The sequence below is a fragment of the Adiantum capillus-veneris genome, chromosome 19, assembly GCF_014529385.1.
Source record: "Adiantum capillus-veneris isolate H3 chromosome 19, ASM1452938v2, whole genome shotgun sequence".
Classification (NCBI taxonomy): domain Eukaryota; kingdom Viridiplantae; phylum Streptophyta; class Polypodiopsida; order Polypodiales; family Pteridaceae; genus Adiantum; species Adiantum capillus-veneris.
This window is the reverse complement of record NC_140949.1, coordinates 1,429,688-1,456,771: the sequence shown is the minus strand read 5'-3', so window position 1 is coordinate 1,456,771 and position 27,084 is coordinate 1,429,688. Positions and strand designations below refer to the sequence as shown.

At 45.1% G+C, this 27,084-nt stretch overlaps 1 protein-coding gene across 2 annotated transcripts in view; it reads left to right on the top strand.

Moving 5' to 3' along the window:
* The first annotated feature begins 6,239 nt into the window (after positions 1 to 6,239).
* The window catches only part of LOC147433457 (uncharacterized), a 50,156-nt gene continuing 29,311 nt past the window's right edge, over positions 6,240 to 27,084 (top strand). Inside the window, exons 1-2 of one of the 2 annotated variants that reach the window (XM_086490136.1) lie at positions 6,241 to 6,578; positions 6,848 to 6,949. In XM_086490136.1, coding sequence (XP_086346262.1) covers positions 6,300 to 6,578; positions 6,848 to 6,949 — 381 coding nt within the window. In that variant the 5' untranslated portion in view covers positions 6,241 to 6,299. Of the gene's footprint in view, positions 6,579 to 6,847; positions 6,950 to 27,084 lie in introns of both variants that reach the window. The other variant, XM_086490137.1, reaches the window with a different exon arrangement.

The window sequence follows — 27,084 nt, the reverse complement described above, 5'->3', positions numbered from 1 at the left end:
ATTATTTCTTCAAGATTCTTCACTTGATGATGATTGAGAACATGGCAAGTAGAAAACTCAAAGCTCAAGGTCATACCTCCTTCAACATGGCATCAAAAGATAACTCAGTTTTAGCCACACTCCTCAACAAAATGATGTAGAAAAGAGGAAGAACATGACACCCTTTGAAGTAGCCAGGTGCATGCTCAAAGACAAAGGATGCCAAAATAGTTGAAGCAACACAACATGCTACTTAATGAATAGGTATCCTAAAGAGATCTTGAAGAGACTTACACCCTATGAAGCAACACACAAGGTTAAGCCAAAGGTACATCATCTTAGAGTCTTTGGTTGCTTGGCATTTTCTCATATTCTAGATGCCAAGAGGAAGAAGCTTAATGACAAGTCAAGGAGATGTACTTGTTGGATATAGTGAAAAATCTGCCCATTTGCACTCTCAATCAGACCATTGCATTGTGGATGATAAGGAGAAGAAAACCTGTGTTGAATACCCAACTTCTCCACTAGTGCACACACCAACTTACTCTGAAATCATTGACCACCATTAGACATGAGCACCTAAGGCACTCCAAATTGACAACAGTTCAATCAAAAACAAATTGAGCAACCGTGTGAGCATTTACCTCTTTTATTGCTTTACCTTCAACTATCTGATAAGATAATCAATAGCCACCACTATGTACTTTTTTCCACTTGTCAATTTGGGTAGTGGACCAATAGCATCCAAACCTTACTTCTCAAATGCATCTTGAGCTATGATAGCCCTCTAAGAATATGGAAAAGTACCTGATCTTTTCCTTGATGTCCACTCTCTTCATGACACTGCTACAAAACTATGCCAATTTCCTCTCTGAAGAGGGCCTTCCGCAACACTTCATCTTGACCATATGTCATCAAATCTTCACCAACCAAAGTAAACTTGTGAGCCTTTCAAAAAATTCTCCTCCTTTGTAGCTTTGACAACCCTTTCAAACACTGAACTATACTCACAAAATCATCAATCTCTTTTAAGCTCTCCCTACCTGCATACGTGCAAACATGCAGGTAGGGAGACCTTAAAATAAACATATAAACATGCAACTTGAGCCTGCAGATGACTGCTAGCCCCAATCGGTAAGCCTCCCGATTTTGCTCTCTTCTAACATGCTTGAACTAGACCGCCTCAAAAGACTTCAACAACTTCTTTATGGAAAAGAACTAGTGTTTAAGAGAATCTCTTTTTACCTGCCACTGACCCAAAAGCTGTTTAATGACTAAGAGAGCATCACCTTTAACCACTAGCATGGAGATGCCAAACTTCACACATTGCTTTAGCCCCAAATGGAGCGTCAAGTACTCCACGTCATTGTTTGTGTGTACACGTTCCAAACCATAGGATTTGGAGAAGATTACCTTACCTTTCGGGTCCTGTATGATCACACTTGCCTTCTGCACAACCCTCATGTAAGCACCGTCAAACCACATAGTGAAAGCTTCTTCCAAATCACGTTCCTCGCCAATGTCTTCCTTCACCACCCAGGGATATACCGGCAAATTTGCTTCCTTGTCGACCAAAATGTTCACCAAATGTGACTTGTTTGTATAGTCGATCTTGAATAAAAATTCAACCTCCTGCAACTCGAGCACCCACTTTCTGATACACCTCCTTGGCTTAAGATGAAGCACCAATTTAGGCAACAAATTATAAGATGTGAACACATAAAACTTTCAAATGATCAAATGCACTTTGAACTTGCAACAGGCAAAGACCAAATTCATCACCCACTACTCGGCCTCTGTGTATGACCTCTCGCCTGGACTAATCACCCGACTATCAAAATAAATTGTCTTATATTATTTGCCCACCTTCTGCATCAACACAACACCAATTGCCAATGTATCCACCATCATATCAACATAAAAGTCATCATCATTGTTAGGAGGACATACCATCGAAAACTGGCATAAAATCTCCTTCACCCAGTCAAAGACCGTCGTCTCTCACTATCACATATATCTACTATCATAAGTGAATGCCAGAATGGCAACAAAGTGGGAGATAACTGGACCACTACACAATCATGGAAAACTTGATCAAACACATCAAAATTGATGCTCACATATGCACAAAAGAACTCCACAATCTGCAAACTACAAGCATATAATCTGGGACAAACTGCTCAACTGAGCGTAAAGTGCATAACCATATACGCAAGTAGAGAGAAATCTAGCTCAAAATGCATCCCACAAGAGAAACTACCTACAAAAATCTGCAAAAAACTGTGAAACGTGTGACTGTCTATCTATAGCCACACAAGCATATGCAATCCTCGCTACTGTGAGAGTGGGTACAAGAATACCAAGCTATGTCCAAGATGACAAAACCTGTCAAAATGAGAATAAACACTCGATCACTGTCAAAGTGGGAATATATCGTCCACTGTTGTACAAGATGGCATAATACTGCAAGATTTTATGGCGAGAAGACGAGAAAAAATAGATAGAGTTTCCTTTGCAAAATGAACCAAAACTCAACGCAAACCGCAAGCCAGAAAACTGTTGATGACTGCCACATTGGAAGTAAACTCGACCACTAAACCATTGGAGTAAACTGCTGCAAATACGCATAAACCATGACACTACTCAATACCAATGAGTAGAAATGCCAAAATGGCTCTACATTTTCACATACAATGGCAATCCGCACTCAACGTACATCAACGGAGTGATCGCGCATGCAATCGACAAACTTGATCAATGTGAAAACAATGTTCTCAAGAGAGCTCATCGGCACTTGAAAGTGCTTGCCAAAATGAATGTACAATGGGCATCAACCATGTGCCATCACCATATGAAAACCATCCGCAAAGACCATGAATCCAAGCACAAAATCATTGCCAAAGTATCTTGTGAAAACCTATGAAAGAAGCTCCACCTGTGTGCTCCAAAAACCATGTCTCTTAAGAGACCGCTTCAATGGTGTGTAAACGCCTCCATGACTCTTTGCCCAAATCTATAAAAAATCCCTCAAACCACAAGCTCTACACAAACTGAAATTGCATCTTCAGCTCAGAATTTACGCACCCAACTTTGATGTAGATGTAGATGTTTGCCAAAACATCTACATCCTGCTTATCCACTCCAATAATGTTAACTCTACACACTTCATCATTACCTGGTGGAGCTGGAGGTGCTTGGTCCTCGGTGGCATGTTGCTCTCTTTGACCATTGAAGTGTGCTTGTCCTCTGCCTTGACCAAACAACGGGTACATACCGCCTCTTTCCCTCGATGTATGGGGGCAATCTGGAGCATAGTTGTCCTCTTCTCCACAGTTATAACACCTACTAGGCAACGACCTAGCCCTACCTCTTCAAGCCCTTGGATGACCTCTATCTATGACATTCAAACGAAGCTCTTGCATTTGCTCAGTATCTTTAATAGCATGTACCCATTGTTGAGGAATTTCCACCACACCTCAATTCGCTTGATTCTCTACTTGGGCCTCTTCTCTTGGACTTGGGAGTGGGAGCCATAGCTTCATACCCCAACGTGCCTTGTTCAATCTTCTTCTTGATTTTTATGCTCTTTGCTCATGCAATCTTACAACCACTCCATTATAGTTCTCTGGACTCTCGAAATCCACCTTTTCTTGAACCTTGGGATGCAAGCACATGAGCTTCTCCAATTTAAAGTACTAGTCGTTGGCCAATTGCATGGTGGCTGAAAACTCTACCCAACACTCTTTAAAATGGTTAAGAAAAACACCAAACTCTTCATTCACATCCGTCTCAAGGTCTTCAACTTTGCATCCAAATCAATCGGAGATACCTCTTTATGAAAGTCCTACAGAAAGCGAGCCTGCAGGGCCGGCCATATCAACCTTGGTTCTCCCTCCAAAGCATAAAACCATACCTTTGCTTTTCCCTGCATCAACAACGAAATTGTCTGTATCTTGCTACCTTTGTTTGGCATATGCAATGGTAGCATGTACAACTCAAAATCGGCCATCCACTCCTCTGGTGAAAATCGGTCCTTAGCTTTGTGATGCCATCTCTTCTTTGTGAAAAAAACCGCTTCTTTGATTAAACAGATGAGCAATCAAATGCTCCTCCGTGGGGGCACTAGAAGATGGAAAGGGGGAATGGAAACACACCCAGAAACACTGATAGGTTGCCTTTGTATAGCCCAAGATGATCACAACACCCCAATCCACTCAAAAGCACACTAGAACTGACACAATTTGCTCCACGCAGTTTCTAAACCACCAAATCAATAAGCCTATGCACACCTTGGTGAATCCCAAACCACACAACACCAACATGGCTTCAATCACATACTCCGGCTCCACACAACACTTCTCTCTCGCTCACTCTCTACACCACACAAAAGAACAGTCTGGGGACTACCTACATACACCGACACCAACAACAGAAGAGAAGATAGTAGAGAGCAGAAGAGGGATGGAGGGATCGACAACAATAAGGGGGTTGTGCACTTGATTCCACCCAAAAATTGGTACAATGCTTCTTAGAAATCTCTTCTTGCCTTCGGAAATCACCTCCTGGCATCTCTGAACCTCTCTCGTAGGTTTTCACTGCAAACAAGCCACCTCTAGCTTCTCTCCTTCTCTCTGGCAGCTCTCCAATGCCCTCTTCCAAGACCTCTATCCAAAAATGCAAAATATATGGCCCCTTACAGGGTGTCCCCTCCTTTTTTGGCAATCTCTATCTTTATCAAACACTCATTAGAGACATGTCCTATTTTTGCATTGCATGGAAACTGATTCTCTGCTCTTGGCTTGGCTTGCATGCCACCCCACTGCAGGAACCTTTCTATATATAGCCGGGGTGAATCTTTGCCTTTAAAAATATTTTAGGGCCTCACAGGCCGTGGGAATGGACCCCTACATGGGTCTGCTGTGTCATCATCTTCATGGGACCGCCGTTCGACAACATGACAATATTGCGCGCGCCATCGTGCAACACCACAACACCAACAGACGCCGCCCGAACATGCCACAACGCCTGAGGCCAAATGCCATAGCCACCAAGGGAGGGAGCTCCCCCCCCCCCCCCCCCCTCTCTCTCTCTCTCTCTCTCTCTCTTCATGCACAACTAAGGGGCCACGCCCTAGGCTAAATACCCCACGATTTTGCCTTGCGTGCTCGCATATGGGACCATCCCATAGCCATGTGGTGCTCGTGGGTGAGCCCCCCTCCATCCTCCTTAAAAATTCAAGTGCCATACAAGAAAAATCACCTTTTTTTAACCCCCACTTTCAAATCCACCCCATTTTCTGCTTATTGGTCAGATTCACATCCTGTTAGGCCTCCACAGGACCTATGTTGCCGACTTCAAGCCCCTCGGACCTTGATGCGCTTTGACATCATTGGGACCTTGAAAGAAAGTTGGGCAAAAGTCATTTGGTACCTTCTTGTCGACAATCGCCTCCAACTTTGATCGTCAGTATCTCGCCATTTCGGACTCTGATTAAGGCCTTGTAACTTACTGTGACCTCCTCATGCCACATAATATCCATGCAAACCATGGGGAGCTCATAAGAACTCCAAATGGCACGTCTATCGAGGTAGTCAAGTTGACACATAATTAGCCCCCGATGAAACTTTAACTGCTCATATCTTGGCCGTTCGAACTCCGATTTGTCGATCCGAAAAGTCTAACATGCACCGTAAGATAAGCACTTCAGGCCCATGCATTTGTTTCCACCTTGATCCAAAACTTGCTATTGCTTAGTTCGGCAAGGATCTACAAACCACTCCAAACTTGAAACCGCTATAATTTGCCCTCTACAGCTTTGATTGAGGAGCCGTCTAGACTAACCTGTAGATCACATTGAGGGCCACCTCTGGCACTTCTACTCCTGCACTTTGCACACTTCGACCAACCACCTTTGATAGACGCCATGGCAGAGTACTCTGGCCCAAAAAACCACATAAAGCACACATATCCGCTGCCCTTTGCCTGCCCTTGAACTTTAGAGCTGCCTGACCACTTTAACATGCCCTTAGGAGCACACATAACCCTGCATTGCACTCCTCGAAGCATTGACCAAGTTTAGCTTCACCTCCAATGGGAAGGCCTACAATTTAATGGCCATGCATAGGGCCAAGGAAGGGCTGGAGGCACTGCTTGAGTGTCTGTGTGATGGATGCGGGCAGTCTGAACACGCCCTAAATAGTTGAGAACTTGAGGCTTGCCCACGTTAATTCACGAGAAAAATATGGACAATTCAATGAGAAGAAAGTATTTGTGGATAAAATGTGGGCAGTTCTTCATCAGCTGCTGAGGCAAGTATAAGCATGGACGCCGTGCTCGCGCGAAGCCATCGTCATCATTGCGGAAGCAGCAGCAGAGGCAGGGAGTGTGGCTATGGAAGCGTGGAACTTAAATCGGCGATCCTGGCCCCGCGCCTCTTCTCCCCTTCCTTCACGACTCCAGATTCTCGCATGAGCTCCCTCTTGTTGGTAGTAAGGGCAGGCAAGGGCAAGCGTCGCTTTGGCGCTGGCATTCCCCAGCCACAGCACATCCCCTCCTTCACCAAGTTTGAGGATGATGGAAACCCTAAGTTCGTTTTCTTTGTAAGCATTCTATGACTTCTCTACTTCCACATGATCAATTGTACGCAAATTACCTGTACATGTCCAGTCATGGGAGCACATTTTAGAGTAACAGATTACCTTTTGAATCACCCCCTCACCATGGCTTGCGAAGTTAGAGGAGATCATGTTGCAGGTGGACTCGTATAATAAACAGGATCATGTGCTCTGATGATATATGAAAGCATGCGATTCAATTTAATTCATTTATTGACCCAAACAATAATGCTTTATGTTTTGAATAACGACAGTTTGCACATTTTTCTAACTTTGTTGGAGCCATGGGTAATAACTGGGGAAGGAGCATGGCAGAAGGCACACTTACTCGTGACCTTGGCAAGGCCCTTTATAAGGTTTGCCCTAAACTCATATGCATTTATCATTCTACAATCTTGTGCCAAGTTATGTGTGTGTCTCAACACGAGAAACTAAAGAATAGCAACAGCCTTTTTAGGGAAGGAAGGGACATTGTGCGTTCCTTCTGTTGGCTTGTGAGAGCTATAATCCTTGCACAATTAAGGAGAATGGGCCAGTAGGGCAAAAATTTCTCCAATCTCCTATATACAAAAAACGCATATAGTTTAAGTACGACGAAGACCTATGTTTCTTTAATTACATATGCAGTAACATTTAGCTTTTGCAATGTTAGCTCTTTAGATTTTTTACTTTTTTCTGTCATGGTATCTTTAATGAAACATCATCACATGTTGCATGACTGATTTGACCATTATAAATTCTGTGTGCTCTTTGTGTGTAGTGCCAAAGTGAATCTCCAAGGGGTGCTTTTATAGCTCCTTGCCCCATATAGGGGATCCCTTGCTCTCAAAAGCAGTGCCCCCAAGACACACACACACGCGCGCATACACACATTCACGCATGCACGCACACAATACTTTTCCACCCCTTTCAAGGTACTCTCGATGCATCTATACCCAGCAAAAGGTGAATTATGGCACACTGACAACACCTTTTTCTTCAAGTCGTGCGTAACACACAACATGGTCTTTCTCATGAAGTAACCTCCCTTTAGAGCATAACCTGCTATTGTCTTCCCACTCTGTATTCTTTCAAAGATGTCTGATAAATCTGGATCGGTAGCATACTGATCAATCATATCGTCAAAATTCTGGTGATGTATAGCCGAGATAGCCTATACTTGTGGCTTTCAAGACAACCTATCTGCCACAGAATTCTTCTTTCCTGCAACAAGAACAATTTGGAAATGGTATTGCGAAAAAATGTTCTCCCATCTCATTCTCTGTCACGAGGACGTAGCAACTACTAACCTTAGTTGTTGGTTTCTTTCCGATGATTTTTGTTAAATTTTTGAGACCCTCTTTTTGAAGTTGCAAATGGTTGGACATTGTATGGCCAGTGTGAAATTCACCCGCAGACGGGAAGTTGGTCGGCACTAGAATTCGAGTAGTAAACGGGTGTCTAGGTTCAGTTCAAAGTCATCCAGGTTCCCTCGCCGCACTTAATAAGTTGGTGGGTACTAGGAAATTAACTCCATAGAGACACAGTGATAAGGTGGGGTCACCCAGAGAAAATCACCCGAGAATTGGGCTACATTGCATTTTTGGACGTGGTCCCAGTGGTGAAAAATGGTCAGATGACTAGTGAGAGTCCAATGGAAGCATCTCCTAAAATTTAGGCAACTCCTATTTTGGGCCACGTAACCCCTTCGCGCCATTAGCTTCAGAACGACGAGAAACATTTTATTACTCTGCTGCAAAGTCAACTGAGCAACCGGCTGAGATATTTTTAGATCGGAAGGTACAAAACGGAAAAACCATGCATGAGTGCCACTTGGCATATTTTTGGCATTTTCCACTTTGAGAGAGAGAGAAGCGTTGAAATAAAAATGGGGGCTGCATTTTTTAGCCGTACTGTCAAGTGCGGCAGAAGAGATTAAGGATTTTGCTCGGATCTAGTACTCTACACACAAATACAAGGGACACTTTACTTAATTTGAAAGAAGTGAACTGAACTGAAAGAAAGAGAGAGACACGAGAATGAAAAGAGACGACACAGGGATGTCAGGTCCCAACCCTCAAGGGCCCCCTTGCTCCGTTGCTAGAGCAAGTACTTATTTTATTCTTGCACAATGCTACTACAATGATGCTGATGCTAATGGGTAGTGATGCTACTGATGTTGATGCTATTGAGGTGTTGAAGGGGTCTATGTCGAAGACAGGGAGGTCTGCGACGGGTACTGCGTGTTCTATGTCGAAGACGAGGAGGTCGACGACGAGGTTTATGTCGAAGACGATGAAGTCAACGACAAGGTACTAAGGGTCTTTGTCGATGATGATGAAGTCGATGACGGCATTGTGTCGAAGACGATGAAGTCAAGGATGGTTCTGTGTCGAAGATGGTCCTGTGTCGAAGACGATGATATCGACGACGGGTACTGGCGGTCTATGTTGATGACGATGATGTCGACGACGACGATGGTGATTGTGACGACGACGACGATGGTGGTGTCGTCATCAAGTCCGAGACCTACGACGATGACACAAATGAAAAGACACGTCTCATGGTGAAGAGACATGACTTTAAACGTAAAGACACATCCTTTCGGCGAAGAGCTGCAACCATTGGGCGAAGAGTCGCACCGGTAGAGCGAAGGGGTGTGACTAGTCGTCGAAGGAGTGTGGCTTTTGGCAAAGAGGCACGTCTTTTGGGCGAAGAGGTGTGACCATCCAAGGGTAGGGGTCCTCCTTGGCATGGCACTTAGCGTATCTTCAACTAGGAGTATATATAATACTGCAACATAGTCACAATCGTGACAGTCGTGACCATCCAAGCGTAGCGGTCCTCCTTGGCATGGCACTTTGCGTATCTGCAACTAGGACTAGATGTAATATTGTAGCATAGTCACAATCGTGACAAGTTGGGCATTCGTGCAGAGGAGGTTACAGGTGAAGCAGGTTTGGCATGCCCAGGTCATTCAGAGCCTTTTACTCCCATTTTGGGGAAGCTTCATTTGCACATTCAGAGCTATGTGGATTCAGAAGAGTTTCATATTATGGCACTTGAGGGCTGTGATGTGTTATTGGGTATCCCATGGTGTTACAGGTTGCATGCTATGGTGGATACTTGCAACAAAAAGATTACCCTTGTACATAGAGGAAAGACTCATGTCCTTGATGTAAAGCTTAAGGCAGGTTTGTTCCAGTTGTTTCTGCTACTGCTATTTCATTTGTAATAGAGAATCATCTTTCGGCGTACTTGATGAAACTGGCCTGTAGAGCGGTAGACGTAGGCTTTCACCTGGATTCTTTACTTTACTTTAGACTTTAGGACTTAGAGAAACCTTTAAAGAAAGAACCTGTGATGGGAATTATCACTTAAAACACACGTCTCGAAAGCTAGATTGCTCCGAGCAGACGCCGACACCTATTGGCCCCAAAGTCTGGCGCCCCTTTCGGTATTTCTTTATTGTATTCAAAGAGGGAATATGTAAGGTGCAGCGGAAGTGAATGTTGAACTTTGCTCAAGATGAGTGCTTCGAACTGTGCTCAAGGCTTCCTTTTACTCACGGAAGGGAGAGCCTTCCGTTCCTCTAGTGAGAGAGTGCAAGTGATCACAAACAAAGTGGATAACACTGTGAATGAAGGTGCTGAGACTGAGAGATAGAGAGAGAAGAATACGACACCAGAATGTTGTCAAACCCTCCTCCGAAGGCCCCACTCTCTATGGCGGGAGTGGTCTACTATTGATTGCACAAATCTCTACAATGCAATGGACTTGCCGACGATGTCGACGGCGATGAGGACGACCACGAGACGGGCTGAAATCTGAAAACGCTAATGGCTGAAATCTGCAAATCTTTATTTGTTGAATTTTGACTCCGTTGGTGACGACAACGATCCGCTGAAAATGCAGATGCTGAAATCTGCATTTTCCGGGCTGAATCTGCAAACTTGGGCTGATCTAACTGTGCGGCGAGGATCTGCTGCGGGAAGGTGAGATCTGCAAAGTTCGGGTTGTTCTGCGGTGTCTTGATGCTGAAAATGCAAAATGCTAATGCATGTGTTGGTCTTGTTGCGGTGAATCTGCAAAACGCTAAGGGTTCTGTTGTCCAAAAACGCTAGGGCTAATTCTGCTGTTTCTGCAACGCTAGGGCTGATCCATGATCTGCTGTCGCTAGGTTGTTGCAAATGCAAAACGCTGGGCTGATCTGCAAAGCTGAAAACGCTGGGCTTGTCCTTGGCTGAAAATGCTATGTTGACTGCCGAGGAGGTCTTGTTGAGAAGGTGCCTGTTGAACATTTGGTTCCTGCTGCCTCTTCTGCCAGAAAGTGCTAGCACTAGGTTTTCTTATATACTTGCTGAGTCAAATTGCCCTACCCAGTTCCCAACAAAAGTCACTTAATAGCTAAAATAGGGAAAATAGGTCTGTGCACTGTAAAAATGCTCCTGATGGGTTTTGATGGTAATCTGATGATCATGCTGTGTGCAACCAGAGGATATGCATCTAATCTAAGTGCCTGGACATGCACGGTCTGCGAACAAACTCACATAAGTGCCAGAACACTTCCTAAGCTAACTGAATTGAACCCCTGTCATGAAGTAGCTTGTTCACGTACACATAGGTTAGATGTACACGTGACAAAATAAAACCTGTGATTTCCTACGAGCTGTTGTCACCAGGAGGTGTATTTTTCCTGTTGCCTTCCATAAATAAGTACTAGATATTTTTATTTTTACTTGTTTTGCCCGGAACCCTTGAAAAGGTGCAAGTGGACATTGCATGGCCAGTGTGAAACGACTGCGGCCGAATAGGTTTCTCACATCAGGAGTCTGGGTCGGTCAGTTTGGGACCGGTCGGGCCAGTTAGCACTGAATTTTGATGAGTATGGAAGCCTGTGTGCACCAAATGAAGTCTGGGCCACTCGGAAAGTCACTTACAACTGTATAGGTCAGTGGGAACTAGGGAATTAACTAAAAGGGGCAAACTGGACACTTGGCAAGAGGAGATCACTTCTGCAGGACACCTGAGCAAGAGGAGGTGCCCAAGAGAGAGGGGGACTGATTTTTGATCATAAGTGACCTATAGTGTGTGAGTAGTGGGTGCAGGTCTACAGCTTCAATGGAAAGCTTGCCTTCTCCTGTGTCTCATGAAGCGCGATGATTTGCTCTCGTGCATCTCTCTCCCCTTTGGCACATATGGTAATGGCCCACTAGTTGGGCTACTCAGATGAACATGTACAGTTCTGGGGGTTTATGCACGTTTGCCAAGGCAAGAGCCTTCTGAACATGAACCGGATTAGCTAATTGCTAATCCCCCACAGGTACGCACAGTTCCATCGTGAAAGATTGCGAGTTTTGGAGAGTTTTCTTGCGTGCACTCGTTCGATTCATAGGGGAACCGTCCCATTGTGTGCGGCTTGGGACACGCGTAGGCGTGTTCTCTCCGCTAAAAACGATCCGAAACAGGGAATTACAGCTTGCTGTGCTTTTTTGCAGGTTTAGGGTTTCGCACCTAAACTGCAAGGGAACACAAGGGGAGCCTCGTGAGAGCCTTGGGATGCTTATACAGGCTGTTGGGCACCCGGCAGTGAAAAACAGAGAATTACAGCCCGCTGAATTTATGTGACAGCTCACCAGAAAGCTTCCAGATAGGGAGGGAATGTCACAAAACAGGAGCGTACACGAGCACTTAGAAATCTGAAAAATATAATACTTTGCAAATATGAGAGAAGGGAGAAGATCGACACAGTATTGGGGACCAGAAGATGGGCTGGTCCCCCCCCCCCCCGTTAAGAGTGTTCTTTATTCAGGGAGAATTCTTATACAAGCACGAGAACCCGAGGAAACCCCTCCGTTCTGTAATCTTAGACCCGAAGGTCGTGCTTTCCCATAAAGGGCTTGGGCACAAGGCCGTTCCTTCTCGTAAGGGACTTAGGCGCGAAGCCGTACTTCCCGTGAGGGGCTTTCCCGTGAGACGGGAGATTCCTGCAAAACAAACCACAGAAAGCAACCATTCTCAATGCGTGTCAACACCTTATACCTGTCGCTCCTTGCTCGGAAAAGCGACCTCCGTACTCAGTCGTCACACGATCACTTGCAATTTCCGTCGCCAACCTCTGCTCCAGAATCCGAGCGCTAGCTTCTTCTGCTGCTTCCGGCGTGTTAAAAACTGAACGCTGGTTGCTACTTTATAGGGTCTGGCACCCTGCGGGAATAGAGCCGAAAAAGCAGAGCCCTGGCGCCCTAGAGAGAGGAGAGAGAGAGATTGCTGGTTTAGCCCATGCGTAGGTTTTTTACGTAAGTTTTTTGAGAGCCTTGCTTTATTTTATTAATAAAAGGGCTGGTCACTTAAAAGTGACCGGCCACTTTATAAAATAAAGTGTGAACCTGTTCAAACTTTAAAAACTCACTCAGTTAGTGAAAACCATGCTACACGAACACATTCCAGGCGTTCCCGGGTGTAGGACACGGCACAGATGCAATGCAAACACAGACTCCTCGCGGGAAAGCATTTGCCCTCCCGCAAATGTTCCTGCTTTTCGTAAAAAGCTTCATTGAACCCATCTTTATTCTTGTGCTTGCGTTCTTACGCGTATTTTCTTACTCAGTTCGGATTTCCTCCTTAGCCTACGGGATGTCCCCTTACTGATGAGCCTGTCACCCATCATGTGACGCATCAGGGGCACTCGTAACCCGGCCCTTTCCACCGAACTTACGGAAACTCCTTTGCGATGTTTACCATCACCCATCAAATGACACATCAGAGTTACCCGTTCCTGATGGCAGTTCCTGTAGCTACAATCTTTTAACAGTTCTTAATGCATATAATAAAATATCCTAAAAAAGAGATTAATCATTGAAAATAAGAAAATAGTCCAATTAGCAACATCCCTTTGGCTTCTAAACAGTTGACCTCAACTGTAGTGCTTGGACATATACCTCCAGTATCTTGGGATAAGCTGCTAATTCCTCCTGCGTCATCCACTGAGCATCTAGATTCGAATAGTTCTTAAACTTAACCAAATACTTCTGTGTTATCTTTCCGGATTTGAGAGGCCGCTCCTGATGACTTACTATCTGCTCCGGTTGGAGTATTTCTTCTGTTTCCTCAACCTCAGGAGGTTCCTCAGCACTAGGCTGGCTAGGAGGCGGTCCCACATACGGCCGGAGTAAATTGACATGGAAAGCATTATGGATCTTCCAATTAGGCGGTAGCTCTAATCGGAAGGTGACATCATTCACTCGCTCAGTGATCTTAAAAGGCCCATAATAACGAGTAGAGAGTTTTACCACCTTACCCTTATGAGACGCTTGTTTCTTAAGTCTTGCCTTCTCAAACTTGAGTAAGACTAACTGTCCAACTGTTAAGTCTAGATTCCTCCTGTGCTTGTCTGCAGCTTTCTTATGCTTTTCCTGAGAGCGTAGAATAGCTCTCCTAACTTGCCCGTAGGCTGTGTCCAAATCCCGGACAAACTCATCTGCTGCAAAGATCTTATCCTTAGTTAAAAGGATCGGTGGAAGCAAAGGCTTACCATAGAGAATCTCAAAAGGTGCTTTCCCCGTCGATGAGTGTATGGTATTGTTATACGCATACTCGACAAGAGGCAAATATTTCTCCCAGTCAGATTGCCGGTCTGACACATAAGCTTTTAACATATCCAATACTGTGGAATTGGCTATCTCACTTTGCCTGTCCGTTTGAGGATGGTAGGCAGATGAAAAATTCAGCTTCGTACCAAGATTATCCATCAAGGCACGCCAAAAATTTCCTGTCATGCGAGGATCTCGATCACTCACAATAGACTTAGGCATTCCATGATGCTTAAAGATTTGTGCTAGGAAGACCTTAGCCATATGATCTGCTTTGATCGTTTTCTTGACTGGTATAAAGTGTGCTTACTTGCTAAACTTGTCCACAATGGTCCAGATCGCGTCATTTCCAGTCTGAGTTCTAGGGAGGTCCATGATGAAGTCCATGGCAATACTTTCCCAAGGTTCATTAGGCACAGGCAAAGGTTGTAGCAACCCAGGCGTCTTATGCCGATCATACTTCACTTTTTGGCAAACCAAGCATTCCCTGACATACTTATCAATGTCAGCTTTAAGGCTAGGCCAAAAGAAATATCTTTCCATTGCTAAGGTCGTAGGGAGAATACCCCGATGACCCGCATAAGGCGAAGCGTGTGCTTCATCCATGATCTTCTTTCTTAATGGTTCCGCCACACATATGGCCTGATGGTGGTAGAGATAACCGTTTCGGATGGAATAGGGAAACTCATTCTCTCCACCATGTAGCTTTTCCAGATGGTGGAGAAGTCTGGGTCATCCGGATACAAATCCGGTAGTGCTTCTAATTCTTGGTGATACACTGAAGTGATAGCGTTCACCCTTGGCCGCCTAGACAATGCGTTTGCGACCACATTCTTACTCCCAGCCGTGTGAAGGATCTTGAAGTGAAACATAGACAAAAAGTTTGCCCATCTCATCTGCTTCTCTGATAGTTTCCTTTGCGTAAGAAAATACCGCAAACTCTGGTGATTAGTCTTGATCACAAAATCCGCTCCTAGAAGATAGTGCTTCCAGTTGGATAAGGCGTTAATCACAGCCGTGAGTTCCTTTTCGTAGATTGATGCATGCAACTCCGCATCCTTAAGCCGTCTGCTTTCGTAGGCCACTGTATGGCCTTCTTGGTTTAACACTGCTCCGATGCAATCGCTTGAAGCATCGTAGTGAACCTCAAATGGTTTCCTTAAGTCAGGCACTATCAAAATAGGTCCATGGCTTAGCAAGTACTTGAGCCGATCAAAAGCTCCCTGTTGTCTTGATCCCCATCTGAAAGGAATCTTCTTCTTTGTCAAATCATGAAGTGGTCCTGCTACATGAGCAAATCCTCGGACAAACCTTCTGATAATACGAACATAATCCTAGGAAGCTACGTACATCATGTACCGTAGTGGGAATAGGCCAATCTTCTACCACTCAGATCTTGGCAGGATCCATACTCACTTGATTGTGAGAGACTATATGGCCGAGATAGTGTATCTCTGAGAGAAAGAACTCGCTCTTCTTTGCATTCACATGCAACTCATGCTTTCGCAATTCTTGAAACACTAAGTCCAAGTGCTTCTGATGTTCCTCTTTTGACTTAGAGAAGACGAGTATGTCGTCAAAGAATACTCCGGTAAAAGCTCGATACGGGCTGAAAATGCGGTCCATCATGCGATTGAACGTCGCAGGAGCATTGGTCAAGCCGAAAGGCATTACCATAAATTCGTATAGTCCAAAGGTTGTGCGGAAAGCAGTCTTATGGACATCCTTAGGGGCGATCCGTATCTGATGATACCCACTCTTTAAGTCTATGCGACTAAAGACACTTGCACCCTGCAACTTATCAAGTATATCATCAATCCGAGGGATCGGAAAGCGATTCTTGACCGTGATTTTGTTTAAAGACCTATAGTCTATGCACATTCGAAATGTGCCATCTTTCTTTTGCACCAATAGAACTGGAGAGCAGTAGGGTGAAGCACTTGGCCGTACTAACCCTTTCTCTAGAAGATCGTTGACTTGCTTCAGAATTTCCTCTTGCTGAGCAAGACTCACCCGATAAGGGGGTTGATTGGGAGGCGAGCTACCCGGTATGAGGTCTATGCGGTGATCTTCCGGGCGTACCGGAGGGAGTTCATCAGGAAGTGTTTCCGTGAAACAATCTTTGTACTTTTCAATAAATTGAAGACGCTTAATTTCCAGACTAGAGAGAGAGTCCCTACTAGTTTTTTCCTTCTCACATGCAAAAATCAAGTAAGTAGAAACACACTTCTTCATTTCTTTCTTAATGGAGATATGGCTTACAATTGGGAACTGCCAATCTCCTACATCAGCATGAATCTTTATTTTTTTACCCCCATGATCAAAAGTGAGGGTCTTTTCCACATAATCGGGAATAGGTGTCATGTGGAAGTGCCACGGCATTCCCAAGATGATATCACATCCCTCGATGGGTGCCATCAGAAATGATTCGCGGTCCTTGTACTCGCCAATCCGAAGATTGAGCTGTCCTTGCACGGGAGTTGCATTGGTTGTCAACCCCTCGAATGCCGATCCGGATGTAACCGGTGTGCCAAGCTGAGCTGGTGTGAGGCACAAACGTTCCGCAGTATCCAGGGAGATGAAGTTATGCGTGGATCCTGGATCATAAAGAATCAGTACTCGCTGGTTGTTCAAGGACCCCCAGCCCTTCAGAAGTTGACGCTTCCCTTTCTCCGTTTCTGTGTTTCCTTGAACATCTAGAATTGAGTTCGAGCTTGGTGGTGCGGGTTCCTTCCTTGCTTTCTCTTGCCTTGTAGAGGCTTGTTCTTGCCGTTGCTGCTTTAGCGGGCAATCCGGTTTCATATGTCCTTTCTCGCCACAGTAGAAGCATCTTCCTTCCTCTCTGAAAGTTTGAAGTTGAATAGGAGAAAGATACTTAGTTCGCTTGCCATTGCCCTCTGGCTTCTTAGAATGATCATAGTCTCTAGATGGAGGACGTTTTCTTCCTTGGATCCCTTGGTCATTGTAGACCCCTCTTTGTCTTGCACGGTAAGTGCTATGCTCCATTTTTCTGGGTGTCCCAGTTGAGTGCAAATCCTCAGCAATGATTGCTGACTCCATCATCCTCTGAAGAGTGTCATGCGGATACACTTTCATACTCTTTCGAAGCTGCGGTTGGAGACTCGCTTCGAACTTTCGTTTCTTTTCCTCGTAGGCAATCTTCATGAAGGGAGTGACCTTCAGAAGAATCGACCAATACTTGTCCACATAGGTCGTTACTCTTTCATGCTCCTTCTGGGCAAGCCAGTCCCATTCCTTCCGTATGTCCTGCTCGAAGTCAGGTGGAAGAAATTGTTCATAAAATTCAGATTTGAAGCTCTCCCAAGTTCTGGCTTGAGAACCTTCCAGAATCTTGGCTAACCGCATCCCCACATGGCATAATTTGGATCTTTCTGTGAAGTGCCCATTGGTAAAGGCGACTTCAAACTGTCTGATGAAGGACAGTGCTTTGGAGATGTCTCTCCGTCCGTTGTAGGTTTCGAACTTGATGTCCTTGTCGCCCGTCGCCCGATTTGAAGACTCTCATGCGATGTTGAGACTTGCGACCATGCTTCTTGAATCGAGGCTTATCTTTAGGTTGATGTAAGGTAGTAGTAGTAGCGGCTTCCTTCTTCTGTCGAGATGATCGAGAAGTAGAAGTATAATCAGGAGAGTAAGATGGAGATGAGATAGAGATGTCCTTGCTCTCGTCTAGCAAAGAGAGCGCTTTTTCCCGGCCTTTCCTTGGAGTAGGCCGTTCATTCCGATCCGAAGATCCTTTGTTCACCTCGGTACGTTCTTCTTCTCTTTCCTCCTGTGGTCTCACGCCAACAGTGTTGTCTTGATGCTTGGTTGCATCGGTTCCATTCGTTTTCTTCATTCCGCCCAAGAGCTTTTGGACATCTGGCAATAGTAAGATTTGTTGCAAATCCGCAAGCTGAGCTTGCACTTGTTGAAGTTCCTCTTCAACGCTTCTCCCTTGGCTCGACATGGTTCTTCCCGTTCGGCCCGGAATCGTCCTTCTTTACAGAGAAAGAGAGGAGTCCGAGCTCTGATACCACTGTCACAAAACGGGAGCGTACACGAGCACTTAGAAATCTGAAAAATATAATACTTTGCAAATATGAGAGAAGGGAGAAGATCGACACAGTATTGGGGACTAGAAGATGGGCTGGTTTCCCCCCCGTTAAGAGTATTCTTTATTCAGGGAGAATTCTTATACAAGCACGAGAACCCGAGGAAACCCCTTCGTTCTGTAATCTTAGACCCGAAGGTCGTGCTTTCCCGTAAAGGGCTTGGGCACAAGGCCGTTCCTTCCCGTAAGGGACTTAGGCGCGAAGCCGTACTTCCTGTGAGGGGCTTTCCCGTAAGACGGGAGATTCTTGCAAAACAAACCACAGAAAGCAACAATTCTCAATGCGTGTCAACACCTTATACCTGTCGCTCCTTGCTCGAAAAAGCGACCTCCGTACTCAGTCGTCACACGATCACTTGCAATTTCCGTCGCCAACCTCTGCTCCAGAATCCCAGTGCTAGCTTCTTCTGCTGCTTCGGCGTGTTAAAAACTGAACGCTGGTTGCTACTTTATAGGGCTTGGCACCCGGCGGGAATAGAGCCGAAAAAGTAGAGCCTTGGCGCCCTAGAGAGAGGAGAGAGAGAGATCGTTGGTGCTGGCGCTTTTTAGAGAGAGGAGAGAGAGATCGCTAGTTTAGCCCATGGGTAGGTTTTTTATGTAAGTTTTTTGAGAGCCTTGCTTTATTTTATTAATAAAAGGGCTGGTCACTTAAAAGTGACCGGCCACTTTATAAAATAAAGTGTGAACCTGTTCAAACTTTAAAAACTCACTCAGTTAGTGAAAACCATGCTACACGAACACATTCCAGGCGTCCCCGGGTGTAGGACACGGCACAGATGCAATGCAGACACAGACTCCTCACGGGAAAGCATCTGCCCTCGCGGGAATGTTCCTGCTTTTCGTAAAAAGCTTCATTGAACCCATCTTTATTCTTGTGCTTGCGTTCTTACGCGTATTTTCTTACTCAGTTCGGATTTCCTCCTTAGCCTACGGGATGCTTCTTACTGATGTACCCGTCACCCATCATGTGACGCATCAGGGGCACTCGTAACCCGGCCCTTTCCACCAAACTTACGGAAACTCCTTTGCGATGTTTACCGTCACCCATCAAATGACTTATCAGAGTTACCCGTTCCTGATGGTAGTTCGTGTAGCTACAATCTTTTAACAGTTCTTAATGCACATAATAAAATATCCTAAAAAAGAGACTAATCATTAAAAATAAGAAAATAGTCCAATTAGCAACAGGGAATCTGCCCTAGACAGGTACTTTTGACCTACAAGGATTTTTTGCGCCGTTATGTTGCCGAAATCAGGTCGAAAACCTGCGTTTTCAGCCCTCTCTAGGTTTGAACAGCTTTGTGAAAGCTTGTGCTAAGTGGTCGGATCGTCTGCCTTAATTTGAATAAAGAAATACCGAAAGGGGCGCCAGTCTTTGGGGCCTACAGGGTGTCGGTCTTGTGTGCGTAGTGACATTCTAGTCGCTGGACGCATCTGTGTTCTCTTTCCTTCTCAATGCTCTGTGTAAAGTTAACAGGTAATTGAAATAGTACCGCCTTCTACGTTGTACAGGTCGGTTATATGGCTCCATCGACGGGATAGTCACTTTTTCTTCAAAAAGTGCAGCGTGGATTGTTGTGGGTGAAAGCAACACAGAGCTTGTTGTTATGATAGAGAAGAGAGACCAAGTATTTGAAGAGGGATCTTCCTCACATGGCACAGAGAAAATTCCTTCAACTCTTCAAGAAGAGGATAGGTTGTTTAGAACTCAACTGCGTAGTTGCATGGACATGTTTCAGCAGTTGGCTAGCAACCCAAGGATGCAAGAGTTCTCACAGGCTCCAACACAGGGTTTTCAGCCTCCTACACAGGGCATGACTGAGCCGTTGCAGGAAAAGGAGATTTTCAATGCGCAGAGGACTCACGATGCTCGAGGGAAAGCCCATTTGCTTGAGCAACTAGCGGTGTCCAATGATCCAAAGCAACTTGCTTTAGCTGGACAGGAATCGTTTGTGAATGGTCAAGGGAGTAATGAACAGGCTATGTGTCAGACCCTTCCATTACCTAATACTTATCTTGGTTATTTTGGAGGTGGTTCAATGTTTCAAGCTATGGCTGGACCTTCCACAGGTTATATGCCAGGGAATGTGTTCAGGACAATGCAAACAGGCACGGGTAACCCTATGTACGCGAACATGGGTGTCCAACCAGGTTTTCAAGGTGCCTATGGCCAGTTTCGAGCGCCTGGAGCACAATTTGGTATGGCTTGTTTTTCGTAGCCATACATACAAAATGCAGATATGACAGGTAAAACAGTTGATGTGAGTGTTGGAATGAACAATCATGGAGCACCACTGTTACAGGTACTTGTTTATGATAATGTGGCTCCTTTGATTCAGCTTAAGGATTACAAGGAAGGTGGGCAGGGAGTGAAGTTTGAAACTTTCAGAGGAACTGAGGACCAATGAAGGCTTTGACCTTCATACAACAGTTCGATGCAGCTGATGCTGGAGGAAACTTCACGGAATCTTCAAAGATACGTAAGGGTGCCACTTTCTTGAAAGGGAATGTGCTTCAATGCTGGACCGCATTGTTGAACCAAGGTCAACAAGCCCCAACAACGTGGGTCCAATTCAAACAGGTTTTTGCGCCTGCACGGCTGACAAACACTTTTGAAGTGGATGTGATGACAGAATGGCACGAGTTGAATGCTAAACAGTGTGCGAATTTGGAAGAGTACAATAAACAGTTTTGGGCTGCACTGTTGCCAGTCATCTCTTACAGGTTTGTGTCATTGTCAGAACAGATTGAGAAGTACCGTTGCGGATTGCCCAAGAAAATCAGGGACTACTGCACAAAGACTACTGTCATGAATATGTTTCAGTTGATTGAGAATGCAAGAGTGGCCAGCAATCTATCGAAGGGAGATTCCGATGGATTTAATAGCCACAAGAAAGGGTCCCAAGGCCAACAGTTTTCAGCCAAGGGCAATGTTGCAGCAAAGCCTTTTGAGCCTCCCACAAAGAAGCCCTCCACTGAAGAAGGCGATACGTCCAAGAAGCAGTCTAAATCTTCTTCAGGACGAGGACAAGGGCAAAAAAGGCATTTTTCTGGCAAAACTTTTGAAGAAAGGAAAGCTCTTAGGGAGGCCAAGGAATGCTACATTTGTGAACAGGAAGGACATTTTGCAAATGAATGCCCACAGAAGAAGTCACAGGATAAGGATGACAAGTCAGACCATAAAGGGAAGAAGCCAGCTGCCAAAGCCAAGTGCGGGACTTGTTCCAGGTTTGGCTGGAGACCAGCCAAACACAGATGCCACGGAGCTGTGCAGAGCTTGGGGCAAAGTTAGAGACCAGACAGTGCTGGTTTTCTTTGATCCAGGAGCCTATGCAAATTTCATATCACCAAAATTGGCATCAAAGTTGGGCATTCGTGCAGAGGAGATGGGTATGACAGGGGAAGCAGGTTTGGCATGCCCAGGTTATTCAGAGCCTGTTACCCGTGCAAATTTCATATCACCAGAATTGGCATCAAAGTTGGGCATTCGTGCAGAGGAGATGGGTATGACAGGGGAAGCAGGTTTGGCATGCCCAGGTCATTCAGAGCTTGTTACTTCCATTTTGGGGAAGCGTCGTCTGCACATTCAGAGCTATGTGGATGCGGAAGAATTTCATATTATGCCACTTGAGGGATGTGATGTGTTACTGGGTATCCCATGGTGTTATAGGTTGCATGCTATGGTGGATACTTACAACAAAAAGATTACCCTTGTACATAGAGGAAAGACTCATGTCCTTGATGTAAAGCTTAAAAGCGAGTCTGTTCCAGTTGTTTCTGCTTCTGCTATTTCATCTGTAATAAAGAATCATCTTTTTGCGTACTTGATCTTTGCAAAAGTACTTGAAGTTGTATCTAATTTGTCTGCCTTAGATAAAGACATATCAACTTTTTTGAGTGGTTTCAGTGATTGTTTTTCGGACTCTTTGCCAGGGGAGTTACCTCCTGAGAGACCTGAGGATCATACTATAGATCTTGTGCCAGGTTCTAGTCCACCGAATAGACCACCATACAAGGTTAATGCAGCCTAAAAGAAAAAGAGATTATGAGTCAGGTGCTGATTCAGCCCAGTTCATCCTCTTTTTGTTCGCCTGTACTCTTAGTGCAGAAGAAGGATGGTTCATGGCGCATGTGCATTGACTATCGCGCCTTGAATAAGAATACCATCAAGAACAGGTTCCCCATACCGAGGATAGATGACATTCTTGATCGGCTTGAGGGAGCGTCATTGTTTACAAGGATAGACCTAAAGAGTGGGTACCATCAGATACGCATTAGGCCAGAAGATGTCCATAAGACTGCGTTCATGACAACATTTGGTCTTTATGAGTTTCTTGTCATACCATCTCCGAAGCGGAATGGATACTTCGCATGGAGGTGGCGAAGAAGAATTTTCCCCACCAGGAGGTTTTTTCGACCCTCCCTCTTCCCCATCTACGTCAAGGACTGCACCAAATCCTATGGAGGCTTTGGTCAAGAGGATGATGGACATGATGTTACAACAAGCGCAATGCACCACCTTGGAGCGCGAGCGCGAAGAAAGAAAGGCAATTTTGGATTGCGAGCGCGACGAAAGAAAAGCAGAATTGGATCACGAGTGTAAAGAAAGAAAGGCAGAATTGAATCGCGAGCGCGAAGAACGATGGTTAGCCTTGGAGCATGAGCGCGAGCAAGCACGCTTGGCGGCCGAAGATAGACGAGTGGCCTTGGAGTTAGAGCATGAGGCGCAGAGAGACCAACACATGCAAGAGTTGTTCCTACAGGTACTCACCTCGAAACTCGAGCCGGCCAAAGATGTTGGTAGGTCATCAAGTGGCACAAGCCGAGATTCGGACTCCAACAACCCCATCACAGAGAAGATCACGTTCAGTAAGTATGACGGTAAGATGGATGCTAGTGTTATTCATTCTTGGTTGCATCAATTTAACGCTTATTTTGTGACAACTAAGAAGGCAAGAAATAGCAAGGTCTTAACGGCAGCCATGTATCTTGCCGGTGATGCCATTAATTGGTACCACGCATGGCAAGAGGCATAGTTGGCCGCGCACCTAAAGGAAGACGCGCCCCTTTCCTTCAATTGGGTCGACTTCCAAGACAAGCTCAAGGCGCGGTTTATGCCATCCCAGTACCTAGCACGATTGACGAAGTCTCAAGCAAAATGGCATGCGAGTCATGTCTTTCTCTAATCGTGTTTTGCAGCTCGGCACCCAATTACACAAATCGGATGATGAGCGCAAGGAGGCATTCCTTTATTGTTTGGACGAGTATATCAAGTTTGATGTCGAGGTACTCAATTCAATCGATCTCAACAAGGTGGTAGCGATTGCTCTTGCACAGGAGATGAAGCACAATAAGGGAAAGCCGAAGAAGAACAAGACTTCTGAAGGTACCACTTAGACTTCTCAGAATCCTCCGAATGGTAAGAACGGTAAAAATGGTAACTCTTCTAACCAATCTTCCTCTAGTCTCTCAAAAAAGAACTCTCCAAATGAATCCAAGGGTAAAGCTAACACAATTGCTAAACCTAAGCTCACCCCAGATGAAAAAGCAGCACAAGGAATTTTAGGAGGATACAATCACGTCAGAAGAACAAAGCATTTATTCTAAGGAAGGTCGATGTTATCATTGTCACATCAAGGGTCATATAAAAAGAACATGTCCTAAGATTGAATCTAACGAATTTAAAGAACCCACTGAACCCGCATCCTCTGTAAATGCCATAAACGAGAACACTAGTGTGTCCCAAGTTTCTCATGATCCTCCCATTGATGAGTCTCTCATGAAGTGCTATGGTCATGTGAATGGTCAACACATGGTGGTCTTGTTTGATTCTGGTAGAATGCATGATGTGATCAATCCCTCTCTTGTCGAAAGAGCCCGCTTGGAGGTTCGCAAGACATCGCTTTTTGAGGTGTCGGGCTTCGCTCCCGGTATGGACTCTCTCATTACAAGAGAATGCCTTGGTGTGTTGTTCACTGTTCAACAAGCGTCCTTCCGCAAAACATTTGTAGTATCTCCTCTTTTAGGATGTGATATGCTTTTAGGCATTCGATGGTTTCGTGAGCATAACCCTCTTGATTGGGCAGCTAATACTTTCACTTTCAATGCCAAGAGTGACTCCCATTTTCATTCGTGGGGAGCAAGTTGTTCATTCTTCATCTCTCATTTCTAATGTGCAGACGAAGAGTGAAAAGAATCAGGAGAAGGAGACTCTCTCAGTCTTGTCTTCTCCAAAGGACGACACATAATTTGCATGATAAAGATGTGATTATCTCATTGCAGATTCGATCAATTACGAAGAACCGATCTTGGCTCTCGAGTCGAGGTCCAAGAACCCCCACAGGAAGTATTATGTGTGCGCATGATTAGTCAGCACGCATTGTTCGATTGTTTCATTCGTGATGATTTCCTGTATTTTAGTCACCGTCCTTGTGTGATCCCTTTTCATAGGCATGCCATATGATACAAGGAACACGATTCACTCATAAATGAGCATGGATGTATGCAGATTACTTATGAAAAGATGAAATGTTTGCACCCTAGGAATTCACATTCCATGTCTCTTCCTTGGCATGACACAGTATCCGAAAGAGCACAAGAAGGATTGAGCCTCAAGCATCGGCATTTCCATTGTGATTTGCCACAGCTGATAGATTTGGATCAGAAAGACAAGTTTCGGTTCCATTATTTGCGTGTGTTCGATGAACGGTTTGTCACTCCGTTATGGTCATCTACATTGCATGCAGTCTTTAAAGAAGACTATAATTTTTCCAGTCACTTTATATGGAATAGGTATGTTTTTGTGTTGGAAGTGGTTTCAAGAATTTTCATCCTCGGAGATTCTTGAAGAAGGTAGGCGCATGACTATAGATGAAGTTGAAGCATTGAAGGAGCCACAGATGACTTTGTCTCGCTTTCGGCGCGGTCCAAAGAAGCAAGCGTTGCAGACTTTTATGAAGTTCAGTATCGCATGACCCACGCATCAGAGTGGGCCGGTGAAGAGTCCTTTCGAGGATTCCATACGCTGTTGGCGATCTCCCTCGACGCCATACAATTCGGTACCAGTACCTCACTTTAAAAAGGAGGGGATGTTATGGCACATATAACCCTATGTGTACGTGGACAAGCTACTTCATGACAAGGGTTCCGTTTAGCTTAGGAAGTGTTTTGGCACTTTTGTGAGTCTGTTCGCAAACCGTGCATGTCCAGGCACTTAGAGTAGTTGCATTTCCTCTAGTTGCACACATCATGATCATCAGCATTACCATCAAAATCCATCAGGAGCATTTTATAGTGCACTAAACCTATTTTCCCTATTTTAGCCATTTTTCACTTATTATTAATAAGTGACTTTGTTGGGAAACTGGGTAGGGTAATTGAACCAAGGGAATATATAAGGAAACATAGCACTTTCTGGTAGAAGAGGCAGCTGGGACAAGTGTTCGACAGTGCACCTTCTCAGCAAGACCCCCTCGCAGGCAACTTAGCGTTTTCAGCCACCAAAGACCAGCCAGCATTTTCAACATTTGCAGATCAGCCCAGCGTTTTGCAGTTGCAGATGATGCCTGGCGACAACAGATCATAGTAGACTCCCTAGCGTTTTTGCATCAAATAGCAGATCAGCCCAGCGTTTTTGCAATTGCAGACTACCTCTCGCGTTTGCAGATTCCCTGCGACAAAACCCATGATTGCATCTGTCACAAAGTGATGACGTGGCTACCTGAGAGTAGAAACCCTAACCCTAATTTTTGGAGACCCTAACCCTAAAGCCTGTAAACTCTAAAAGCAGCCAGAAACCCTAACCCTAACCCTAGGGCAGCAGGGGAGATTTCCGGGAAAAGCGCTGGCATGTTGACGTATCAGCGTATGGCAGCTCCGGATTTTGCGATGCTAATTTAGGGCTGTTTTTGCGTCTGCTTTTTCTCTACGCAAGTGAGCTAGAGAGAGAGAGAATACTTTTTGCTTTTACTAAAAAGCTCTACAGAGATAGCTTGTGAGAGAAAAGAGTACTGCTTTATTTTTAAGCTTTTGGGGCTCTGCTTTTGGCAACCCTTGTAAACAATAAATAAGCGGTTTGGGTACACACTCTGCAGAGCATCTGGACGCAGAGTCTGAGAGCGAAAACCTAACCGCTCTCTTGTACTTTGAACATTGATTATTACATAAAGAAATACCGAAAGGGGCGCCTGTCTTTGGGGCAATATCTCTAGGCACGGAACTCCGCCGGGCCAGTGCAAATCTATTGTGAACTGTGAACTGTTTTGAAGTGGTTATTTGGTGCTGTCGTGATTGATTCTTGACTTGGAGTGTCCAAGTATGTTACAATGGTATCAGAGCAAGGCCGATTTCTCTTCTACGGGAAATCCGATCCCCAAATTTTTTTCCCGCGGCACCTATGGCTTCACGCAAGGATCAGTCGACTCCCTTTGCACCGGAGATGCGGGCAGGGATCACAACAAAGATTCCAGCAGAGAGTATGGCCCGCCTCGGCCTACTCAGGCGGAGCAACGAGAGATGAAACGTCGTCAATTGATCGGCGATGCAACAAAGATGATGCTCAGTTTTGCGAAGGACCCGAAATTGGCAAAAAAATATATGAGCGAGACTTCTTTTGAGGAAGTGCATGCGCAGTGGCAGAAAACCACAACACCATCCCCGAAACCCGCTCTCAAGAAACCTTTTGACCACAAGCAATATTCAGAGAAAGAATTAGAAGAGGTGGTTGATGCTCGGATTGCTCAGCTTTTTGACGCGCAGAACAAAGCCAATAAGCACGGCAAAAAGCAGAAGAAAGGCACTGACTTCT